This window comes from Cryptomeria japonica, chromosome 3 (assembly GCF_030272615.1).
Source record: "Cryptomeria japonica chromosome 3, Sugi_1.0, whole genome shotgun sequence".
Classification (NCBI taxonomy): Eukaryota; Viridiplantae; Streptophyta; class Pinopsida; order Cupressales; family Cupressaceae; genus Cryptomeria; species Cryptomeria japonica.
In genome coordinates this window covers 964,285,634-964,297,999 of record NC_081407.1, presented here as the reverse complement: position 1 = coordinate 964,297,999, position 12,366 = coordinate 964,285,634, and the positions used below count along the sequence as shown (strand labels likewise).

Below are 12,366 nucleotides of genomic sequence, written 5' to 3'. Positions count from 1 at the left end.
TATATTGTTATTAAATTTTAATTGTTTTAAAAAAAAGAGAAATATTTATTACCTTTATTATTTAATTTAATGTTATTATAAAGAAATATATTTAAAGATTTAGTCTTTTTAATTTTTCTTGGACCTTATTACGTTCTTTTAAAATCCAATTTTATTAAATATTAGTGCCTTCACGATAAAATGTTTTATCTACTTACTCCTTATCGACGATATATTTTGATTTTAGAATAGATTATTATATGGATATGGGAAAAGCTATAAGGATTTTTGGAATTTAATTTCTCCTCAAAAAGAGATTCCGCCTCCCAGAGCCACGACGGGGGATGGCGAAATCATAGTGAACTCCCTTGTAAAACATTAGGGTGGCGGAGCATATAGGGGGTGTGAACGATTCTTTGCAGAGGGGGTTTTTATTTGGTCTTTTTCATTATTCTCTTCTTGTTGGGCAACTCTTTTTCATTTTTCAGTTGGATGGGAGAACTAACGGGATGGAGTGAATGCACCGTATTTCTTAATTCCTCTACAGTGGAAGGAAGTGCATACCAGCCACCGTAGTTGCTAGGACTTCTCTATTAGTCAAGATGTTACAATACTCTTCATATTCCAGGCACGTGGACTCTCTGATAACTTTCTTTTTTAGTAGAGAGCATTTATACTGTTGCAATGAAGCATTATCTTAAGACTACGAAGAGCTCTTTAGTTTTAAGTGTTGTATCCTTCTGAGAAATCTTGCTAGATAAATTTTTGTGAGCAACAACGAAAGCTTTTTCTTCCTTTCTTCGTCTGCATAATTGTTTGTGACATAGTCATTTGGTGATAATTCTGCTGGTGTCATTATTAATTTATTTACTGTACGGCAGGGGCTTTTGTTTCCAGTAAGTTAGAAATGAGCATATTATTAATGCATAATAATTTGAATAAGGGGTTGCTCTCAGCCAACTTTAAAAAAAACTTGTAATGTGAGAAAAGAGTGTCAACCTCACCGGTAACTTAGGAAAGATCCTTATGAATTACCTTTTTTTTTTTTTTTTTTTTTTTTTTCTGTTAATAAATCCAAGAGTGCAAGTCGGTAGGTAGCTAGAGGGTGTAATTTAATTATGGCTGTAGGATCTTACACTAGTTTCAACATGACTTGACGTAACCATTCTCCTTTACCCTTGCAGAAGGCCAGGCCGATTCAGTTAGAAGTGAGTAAGGGGGATTGGAAATGATCTAAGGATGGGTGGATAAACGCCCTGGTGATATCTTTTTCCCCTCCAAGATTCAGAAATAATTTAAAGAGCAAGTCTGCTAGAAAATAAATGAAAAGTACTTTCTTAACCCTTCATCTTTTCCTTTATATAGAATTTAGTTGCAAACGTATTTTCAGTTCATGTTTCCAAAGAACTAATGTTTATTTTGTTCAATGAAGAATATTTTTCTTCCTGCACTGTAATTTTGTTTTTATTATATAAAAATAAAAAAACATTTGATAATGGCATCAACTTTCATGTTCATTATTTTCTTTTAAATAAAGGGTTAAACTAGCCGTTACTTGCTTTCCTGTTATTTAATGTTCTTTAACTAGCCATTATATGCTGGAGTTTTTATGTATGTTATAGTTTAGATCAATCATTTCGTAGGTGAATTCCTTGTCATGCATTATCACGCTTGGGAGATTCACATGGCATCTTTATATAGAAAGCTCCCATTTTGGCATAGGTGGAGAATACGTTGGCACACAAAACTGATTAGGGATGGTAAGTTGTTGCATTGACGCATTGTTAGGATGCCCATGTCTTTTGTCTGCAACATAAAGCAGGAAATGTTGTGAAAATATCTCAGCGACCAGGTAGAAAATAGCGCCCTCTGCATTTCGCTTTGTTCTATGCAATCAACCAAGCGGGAACACTGTTCATTGAATTCAAACTTTAACGACCAATGGAAACAAACGAAAATGAAGGTTAGGATGGAGGAATGGGCCCACAACCACCTAAGCAGTCAAAGGCTTAGTGTGTGTTGTTTAAGGCAACCCGCATAGCTACAATCTCACCTAAGTGAAGTACAAAACAATTTTTATTCCATATGGACCAAAGACTTGTCTTTGTAAATGCAAATGCAAGGAAGTTTCCTTGTGTTGAGGAGAAACAAAAAGTACATGAAGCGATTTGCATGCATTGTTGAAATTAATCAATGTGTTAGCTTGGATGAAGCCAAAATAGTAGAATCTAGCACAAGATCTCATATCATCTTCAATTGAAAATAGTTGTATCCATCGCCTTATCATTGAATTCCGTACTAAGTCAAAAGTAAAATTCCATAGAAAATTCTGAAAAATGTATGTATTTTATATGAATCTTTTTCTGTTCAAGCCTGCTAATCTTGTCATGATCATCGGGAGTCAAAGACCAATGAAAGACTTGAAATTTTTTCAGCTAATCTGCCTGCGTTGTAGTTCTTAGGCATCAGACTCACTCCTTGCTCTAAAATCCACCTTAACATAACCCGCATTTGCACACTACCAATCTAAGTTTCTAATTCATGTCCAAGAAAAAATTCCAAAATAATCTAATATGAACAAATAAATACCTGAGCTCTAGTCTTTCCATGCTTTTGGGCAATTTCTTGAAAAAGGGGATTATCCATCACCGCATTAGAACCCTATGGAGTATTTGGAGCTCCTAGAGGAGACCACGCAATGACATGAATATTATGCTTGCTGCAATAATCTCTCAACTTCTTTTGCTGCCAATTTGGATTCATCTCCACCTGTAATTCCATACCATAATCATCATACACTTCGTGCAATTCAATACAATCAAATTACTAGATCAAGTAATGCTAGGTGAAATGGACTAGAAAATGAACAATCAAATAGATAGAATTGCATGAAGAACCATTAGAAAATGAATAGTCAAATAGGTAGATTTGCAAGACAAATAACCAAATACACACTAAAAGATTAGCGGACTACTCATAACCCAATAACATAACAGCCTAGATATTTTTCTCTGAATAGTGGGTGAGAAATTTCATTAAAGACAATGGTGAGATGAAAACAGAAAAATACATTTGTGCAAACTACTTACCTGATCAACAACACGAGGAATCTTGGCATGTTTCAGCAAGTCTTCGATTTTCTTAGAGGAAAAGTTACTAACCCCAATGGCTTTGGTAAGCCCCATCTCCATGCACTGCTCCATTCCCTGCCAAGTAGACTTTATGTCTAATGGCAAAAAGTCCTCTTCTTTGAGTGGGCTAAATGGAATCTCTGATCTCAGCTTGATAGGCCAGTCGATAAGGAATAGATCCACATACTCTAGTTGCAAATTCCTGGATATTACAAACATTTTTCAATAAGGAGGTCTACATAACAGAGAAAAAAGAAGACTGAATTTTTGAAAAGGAAACCATACATTAAACTATCCTTGATTGTAGCAACAGGGTCGTCATGTTCAACATTCTATAGTTTAGTGGTGACAAAAACATCTTCTCTGCTGACAAGCCCACTCTGAAAAGCTGAATTCAGAGCTTTCCCTAGTGCATGCTCTGATCCGTAGACCCTTGCTGTGTCAAAATGTCTATAACCAACCTATATATAGAGAAAGAAAGAGAGAGCATTACAAAAAGAACCAACTTCAGATGATCATAATAGGTCAACTGGACTGCCCAAGTACTTAGAATAGACCAAAAGAGAGCTCACATTTAATTTAATTTCAAATAAATAAATATAATACATAAATAATAAATTATAAGTTTACAATTTCTACAATTTTTATTTTATTTATTTTAATATTTATAATATTATAATACGTAATATTATATATATAAGAGTAAATAATAATATTTTTTAATAATTTTTTTTTTTGAAATGTTAATATTTTAGTCATATTTGGATCCTTGTAAGTGGATGCATAGTTGATTTGAAGCTATCACTTATTCATTGAGACCTATTTTATACAAACAATATCATTTGGTAAATTCCCTACCAATTCACATGATGAACTACAAATGTATGCAAACAATAGACAACAATCTTCTTCTCTCTATCAATCCATATCTCTCCCTATCTCTCACCCTTTCCATCTTCCTAGACCTTTATATCTAGATTTATTCACCTCTTTATCTCCATCTCTTCCTTTATTTGTTTTCCCCCTCTATTTTCATCCCCCCATATTTCTTCTTTTATCTCTTCCCTTATCTCTATCTTACTATTTCGTAATTCAAAGATTTTATTTAAATCACGTTTTGATCAAATTGAGTGGATACAAAGATAATTTGAAGCTATCACTTCTCCATTGAGACCATTGTTGCACAAACAACATCATTTTCTAAAGGTCCCACCAATTGGCCTCACGTATTACACAGATGTGTACAAAAAAAAGACAAAAAAATCGAATTGACCTTCCACACCTTTTTAGAGTACCCATTGCACACCAAGTTGCAATTGCTAGTATATTGTAAGGTACAAATCAAAAGAATAGTGATAATAATTTATTATATATTAGATTTCCACAATCCATGACAATAGTGTATGTAGTTTTTGAATTTGATTGTACAATATAAGGAAATAATTAACATATTCATAGTTAGTGTCAAGTTTATGGCTTGAATTAGGTTTGAGGGTACCATAACCTTAATTATATCCTAACCCTAATGTAACACATATTAACACTAACCATAATACTAACCTTAACCTTAAGCCTAACCCAAACACTATTTCTAACCCTAATTTAAATCTTAGGAGCACCAACTCATGTCTTAATCACGTCCTAATTGAACTCTAATACTAATGTGAACCCCAATTCAACTGTAACTCTAACCCCAGGCTTCATCTTAGAATGGTAATTTTGTACTTGAATCCTAACACTAACTCTAACACTAATTGAATCCTAATACTAACCCCAACCCTAATTTAAGCTTTATCTTAGAATGAAAACCTTAAATTTAAACAATCGTTAACTCTAGCCTTAAGCTTGGATATGGTAACTTTGTTTGGAGAAGCTATATAGAGATTGACATGCTTACAGAGAAGCCCAAAGTGGATATTGCCTACGCAGAGGCCAAAACACACATAAACTTTATCGTCGTGAAAATTTTCTAGCATCTGACTTTCCCAACATGAGACGTCATGTTTCAGATGGAGAGTTCTCCACTAGAGAACAACCTATTGGCTAATTATATTTGTATTATAGTATATGTGATAGTATATTATTTATTATATTTATATTTAAAGTATATAATATATAAAAATTATTTATATATTTGTATCAGGTATTATAAATAATATAGTATGTATCATATATTATATTATAGTGTGAAAGGAGAATATGTGTGAAGCAAGCAAAGCTAAGGGAAGCGATAGTGTAGATCATAGAGAATGGAGGAGGTGGTGAGGCTAAGGAACCCTTTGAGGGGGATATAGAGCTAATTACTTTATTTGTGGAAGCAGATCAAAGGGTGATTAAAGTTATAGAGGAAGAGAAATGTGCTAGGCTCATTGTGAGGAATGTCAACATTTTGATTGATGAGAAAACACATAGCAATGTTATCCTGAATCATCTCCTCAACTCCAAGGTGGAGAGGCTAAAAATGACTATGGTGATTGCCAAATTCATCAGGATTTGGCCTTCCTTAGATTGGATTAAAAAGTGGTAAAACCAGTATTGGAAGGGGGCTAATCCTATAATCAGTTTTTTGCCACTAAGATTTTTGCAAATGGTTTTTCCTTTAGAGATGTAGAGGGATACAGTTATGGGGCCATTCTATGGTTCATGGGGAGTGGGTCTCTATTTGAGGGCCTAAAATATCAACTTCAATCCCCAAGCGAAGCTAATTATGAAGACTCAAATTTAGATTAGATTGTTTGAACTCTCACAAGTGCTTCAAACGGAGGAGATATACAAATTGATTAGCAACGTGTTGGGTGTATTCATTAAGAGTGTCAAGTCACTAACAACTTGAGGCTTTCGATTAGAGTCAGAATATGTGTTTGGATAGACCTAAACAAACCCACCTACTTAATATTAGGTTATCCTTTGCCCTAGGTGTTTGGATGTAGGTGCTTGAATATGAAGGTTCTTTGATCAGATGTTATAAGTGTGGGAAGATTGGACACATGGCCAAGGTATGTGATCTTAAGGGTTCAACCAAAGTGAAAGATCACATGGATACGCTTATCTTGATAGAGTTCAAATTGACAAAAAGATGTCAAAGGGTAAGTCTATAAGAGTAATGATGTCCAAAGAGTCCTTGTTGAGGATGATGCCTTTGCCTCTCAAGGGAGTGTAGTTCTCATTAATGGTATCATCTAAATGAGCAAAGGTGAGAACAATGTTAGGCTTGGAACAGTGCCTACGAGGGAGAAAAATATTTCTAAAGAACTCCAAGATCAGATTTCTCCTAGTATAGGTAGAGAGGTTTTACTTGGTCAAATTGATATTGGCCCAAATTGTTTTTAGGAGGAAGGATATATCGTGAAGAATATTGAAAATGTTATTTAGGAAGCAAAAGTAAACAAGAAGGTGGGTGATCGGAAACAATTTTGAAATATCAAAACAAATATTTTCATATTTTTTCTAGTTTTTTCTACATGTTAGTAATTGGGATTTTTGAAGGCCTTCGGAGCATTTTCAGCCCTTGAAACTTTGGTCGGTCCTTTAGAGTGTTGTCATAGGTAGGCTCTTTTAGGACTTCACCTTCAACTCTTGGAGACCCTTTCCAATGAGTTAAAGGCAAAGTCCTGAAAGAGGATGCCTACGACAATGCTCTAAAGGACCGACCAAAGTTTCAAGGGCTGAAAATGCCAAATGAAAAAATATTTTCATATTTTTTGGATATTTGAAAATTGTTTCATGAGTGGGTGTAGGTCAATAGATTCTTGAACTACTAGAGAGTAGTAAGGATAAGGAGAGTATGTTACTTTGGATGTGGGCTTGGCTGATGATAAAGATAATAGGTGGAGTATGTTGGCGTAAACCTTACTATATTACATTTTATAATATGGTTTGGTTAACGGTATGTATTTGTCTGCCCGTTTCTACCATTCCACAATGGTATTAGTCTACCGTTCCTCAACAATGATATAACTACTTTATGTTTTGTATATATTTCCCTCAGCCAATAATACTTATCATTGCATTGTCTTCATCTCTTATGCTCCTTTATTTGGTATTAGAGAAATATCGATTCTATCGCCTTGATAGTTGATGGATCTGACAATTACTGCCATGGAAGTTGGAGGATTGTGAAGATGCAAGTTCAGAACATGAATCATTGGAATATTCAAATGAAATTCATGGGAAGGCGATGTTGGATGTCCAAATATTATCCGTTTAATTTGATATCATTGCATTTCTATCGCTGAAAGAGAGGAGACTGTCACCGCCATGATGGGTCACTTCCAAACTTTAATAGATCATTAGAGTGACATTTACATTGTGGGTTTTGTACATTGGGATTGTTATTTTTGGTATTGATTGCCTGATATCTATTGAGCCATCCCACTTTTTTAAGCAATATGATTCTAGTGTATGAACCAATTCAATAGTCATTTTAATCCACAAACTATTGTGCAGAGGCGGTGGGTATAAATTGAAACATTTGTTGTAGTTGTGAGTTTCATTGTTTTACAAAGTCATTATCAATCTATGCAGTCTGTAGACGTCTAAAATTAATTAAGTTAAGTCTTTCCACATAATTAATTTAATTAATTGTGTCAATTGCTATTGCTCTTAAAATTAATTAAATCTTATTTATTTAATTTTATCATTGCATCCTTATAATCAATTTATTAAAATTGATTATTCCCCCTTTCTTCTAAAATCATTTTAGTTCTTCTAAATCTCATTTAGTTAATTAATTCTAATTAATTGACTCAATAAAGGGATTCAATCACTTTTCTTAATCCTCACTAAGCTTAATTAATTTCTTTCTAATCCTACTTATCATTTTCCTCCAAGTTTTAATTCATCCACTCATTATCTCTCCTCATGTCACATCCTCCTAAATTTCCCACTTGCACTCTAATCCCTCATTAACCCACCTAATCACTCCTCCTAATCACTTGCACATTCCTAAACACCATGATTAGGAATCAGTCAACCATTTTCCTTAAATGGTTTATCCTCCTCACCTTCCAAAATATTAAATGCACCAACTTTGGTCATGTTAAAATATTTCACATCCTTTGTACATCCCCATGCCCCGTCTTCCCAAGAATTTTTTAATTCCTTTATCCATTAATTCTTCCCACACATCCCTTATTTTGAAAATTTTAATTCCTCTCTCCTTTTTTTCAAGGAATCTTATATTCCTTTTCCCTTCCCAATGTACTTGGGGAACTCTCCCCCATGTACCTTGTAGGATGTGGAAACAAGAAATGCCTTTATGAAAAATATCTTGAACCTCACACCTTGTCCTCTCAATCCTCTCCCACCTTCTTTCAATCTCAACCCTTCATCTCAAATCAATTTTGGACCTCTATTTTGGCCTCCTCCAATCTATAAATTGAAGTCTCCTCCCCTAATTTCCATATCCATCATCCAAGTAATCTTATGTTGAGAATTTGAGTTTAGAATCCATCCATTGCACCTTTATTATACCCAAATCGTCCCACACTTAGCCAAATCCTATTAATCACACTCATCTATCCATCCAATCCTCGTTGTTGTGTAGTGGATAGCAATCCACAATCTAAGAAAAGAGCCAATCCAATTAAGTGGAGGAGGGGCATATTCTTCACTTCACCAAAGGCTCAATCAGAGGAAGAAGACAAATAATTAAAGTAAAAAGGTTGTGTTTAGGAATATTTGAATGTTTTGATGTTTTTGAGTATTTATGTGATTTGTGTAACTAACCATTGCACTTTGATTTTTAGAACTCTTCATTTTGGCATTCCCAGTGGGATCCCAAGTCCCTAGTTTTAAACTTTTTTTGTGTTGTTTTAGCATTTTTCTTGCAGGTTTTGCAGAATAGCATCCCAGATTGCACATCTGTGTCTCCGTTGCTGTTTCAGCATCTTCACAGACACCAATCGACATCTGCGTTTGAATTCAAATTTCCTACTTGACTTTTTTTATGCACGAATTCAAATCAACGTCTTCGCATTCCAAATCAGCGTCTCCGCTGTTAACAATTTTCCTTCTATTTTCTATATTTTTGGTTTAATAATTTGATCATAAAATCTAAATATAAGTTTTAAAAAAGAAAACAATAGTTAACTTTGTTATTTTCCATGACATTTAGCTAAAATTTAAGTTTATTTGCTTATTTTTTGTCTGGTTTATAGAAGTTTTATAGGACTGTGTTTGGGCGTCTGCACAAACATCGATGTCTGTGCTACATATGTGCGCCTCCTTCTTTCGGTTTTTCTTGCTCCCTAACAATTTTTTGAATTTTTAAATTTTTAAAATTTTGAAACTAATAGTTGTAGAGAAGAATCTAAACCGACATCTATGAAGACGCTATCATTTGCATTTAGTACTTTAGCATCTCTATGAAGGTATAATTTCCGCTAGTTTTTTAATTTAAAATTTAAAAAATTTCCAGCATTTTCATTTTGTGCCTATGTCAAAAGGCCTTTGATAAACTAAAAGAATATTTGGCCTCCCCTCTAGAATTAATGCCACCTATACCAGGATAATCCTTTCTCTTGTACATATCAGTAACTATAGTGGCTCTGGGGGCATTAATTGCACAAATGGATGACAAAGAAAAAGAGCATGCAATATATTGTATTAGTCTTACTCTTGTGGGATATGAACTCAATTATATTCCCATAGAAAGAGCTTTCCTCGTAGTGGTCTTCAGCACTTAGAAGCTTCACCATTACATGCTTAACAACAAGACCAAACTCATAGCAAAAATTGATCCTCTCAAGTACTTGTTGTCTAAGGCTTCCCTCACAGGACACACAACTAAATGGGTTGATGCACCCCTGTAAGGTGATCACCCCCTCATAAAAAAGTTCCTTGATCATGTGTATCACACAATCAACCCAATGTCAATTATATTTTGATGGTTCTTGCATGCAACATGGATTGAGGGTAGGTATTTTTATAATTAAATCTCAAGGAGATTACATTCCTAAGCCTTGAAAGATAGCCTTTGCATGGACAAACAACATGGTGAAGTATGAAGCTCTTATTATTGGAATCTATTTATCTATCCAATGGAAGATAATAGAATTGCAAGTCTATGAAGACTCCCAACTTGTCATTAAACAAGTTAATGATGAGTATCAGACAAAGGATGACAAGTTTCTACCCTATCGCCGCATGATTGAAGATTTCAAACAACACTTCACCTTCATCTAGCTTTAGCAAGTTCCTAGGACAAACAATAGAGTTGTCGACACAATGGCTACAATTGGTTCTCTACTATAGATGCCTGCAAATAGTTTGAGATTGTTGGCATATGCACACTCCAATGAGACATTGTATGTGATTGAAGGTTTTGTCATTGATGGCAACCTTACAATCCTATGGCACCGAAAAGGCATTACACCGGCAAGATAGTTCACCAGCATCAACAGATCACACTCTATACCGGCACAGAGAAAGGAAGCATACCGACTTAGAGGCCGACAAGATTTTTGTTATATTATATTTTGTTTATTATTGTAAAAACCTTGTAAGCCGACTTGACAAGTTGTAAAATGACATATATAAAAGAGATCATTGTAGACATTTTGTAAGGTATGTAAAAGCGATAAAGGAAGATATTAGGCAGACCTATTATGCGAAATATAGGTTAAAGGTTTTATGTAAAGAACAGAGCAGAAACCGGTACTGGATCAGGCATTATAGATTCTATTGTAAAGCAGTACAAGATATTGGATTTGTATAATCCACATTGTAAGTCAGTGAGACTTCCCATTGAGCAGTGAGCTCTAGGCAGTTGGCCTTCCTGCATGTGCAGGCCCCTCTTGTAAGTAATATTCTCTTATTGGCTAGTAAGTGGATATTGTGGGTCACAAATCCCACCGAGGTTTTTCCCACACTGGGTTTCCTCATTAAATCCTTGTGTTATGGTGTGCTTTTCATGTGGATGTTTTTAATTTTGTTTATTTCATTATTTCTTACATACCAGTACACTGTTATAATATGTTCTACATGTTTTAAGTTTAAAAATTCTAATTACCGGTTAGATACTGATTCACCCCCCCTCTCAATATCTGTGAGTTTCCTAACAATTGGTATTAGAGCTTGGTCCTCTATTTTCAGAAGCCTAACAACTTGAGGAAGATCTTGACACTGGTAAAGATGGAAAATCTGATGAAGCAACTTGAAGCAGCTCTCTCAGACTATGATATAGAAAAATTGAAAAATATCAAACTAGAAGATGATCTAAAAGCAGCTCAGGATATCATTCAGGCACTTCAAGAGAATCTTACTATTGCAAGAAATAAGAGAAGAGAACTTTGTGAAAAGATGCAAAATGAGAATGATGAAAAGGAATAACTTATTGATATGTTAAGTAAGCTGAAACTTGAGAACATAACTACAAAGAATGAGATGCAGGATATGACTATTAGATTTTGTAAAGAAATTGAGGATAGGAAGAAGAATGAAGAATAATTGACTAGAAGACTAAGTGATGCAGCAAATCAGAACACAAGACTTAGCTATGAAAATGATTTATTAAAGACAGATCTGATGCACACTCAGAATGACTCCAATGAACTGATGAGGCAAAAAAAAGTCTTAGAAAGAGAACTAGAAACTGCAAATCAACATAAAGAAAAATTCAAGAAAAGCTTAGAGGAACTTGGCACCTTGCTGAAGAATCAAAAACCTAAGGGTGACACTTCTGGAATTGGCTTTGAAGTTGGTGAAAGCTCCGATACTGCAAACACACAGGATCATAACAAACCGGTAAGGCAACCTAATACTTATAAATTCAATGGAAAATGCTTTAACTGTAATAAGTATGGTCATAGAGAAAATGAATGTAGATCTAGAAATTATCAGAATATCAACACACCCACCGGTCAATGTTCAAAATGCAACAAAGTTGGTCACAACTCTAAAAATTGCAGAATGAATGTGAGATGTTATGTTTGTGGAAGATTTGGACATTTATCTAATCAATGCAGAACAAAAACCGGCATAGGTTATTGGAAAGCTATTCAGAAGAATAATGTGACTTGTTATGCATGTAACAAGATTGGGCATATTGCAAAATTCTGTAGAAGTAAAGGATCACCGGTAGACAACAAAAGTTCTAGCTTGAAAAGTAAAGAAAAAGTTGAAGAGGTTAAGCAAGAACTCTAAAAACAATGGATTAGAAAAGCTGATCTAAATATTGTGAATAATCCTCCACCGGTAGAACCAATCAATGCTTCATCGGTAGGATAGAGTGATGCTCCACCGGCAGGAAGTTCTT

The 12,366-nt window shown here is 34.5% G+C and overlaps 1 protein-coding gene across 1 annotated transcript; it reads right to left on the bottom strand.

Moving 5' to 3' along the window:
- Positions 1 to 2,640: 2,640 nt before the first annotated feature.
- Positions 2,641 to 9,020, bottom strand: LOC131035582 (uncharacterized). Its single transcript, XM_059217824.1, has 4 exons — positions 8,838 to 9,020; positions 3,482 to 3,571; positions 3,069 to 3,185; positions 2,641 to 2,748 (listed from the first exon to the last, which is right to left on the bottom strand). The coding sequence occupies exons 1-4, from the start codon at positions 9,018 to 9,020 to the stop codon at positions 2,641 to 2,643; spliced, it is 498 nt and encodes a 165-aa protein (XP_059073807.1).
- Between the last annotated feature and the right edge of the window lie 3,346 nt (positions 9,021 to 12,366).

Bases quoted from the DNA above. Each gene is read 5' to 3' on its own strand.
- LOC131035582 (XM_059217824.1), bottom strand. From the start codon at position 9,020: ATGTCGATTGGTGTCTGTGAAGATGCTGAAACAGCAACGGAGACACAG. The intron at 3,572-8,837 runs GTTAGTTACACA...CTCTATATATAG, and splicing joins CTAAAAATCAAAGTGCAATG to GTTGGTTATAGACATTTTGA. The intron at 3,186-3,481 runs GTCAGCAGAGAA...TCTACTTGGCAG, and splicing joins CAGCTTTTCAGAGTGGGCTT to GGAATGGAGCAGTGCATGGA.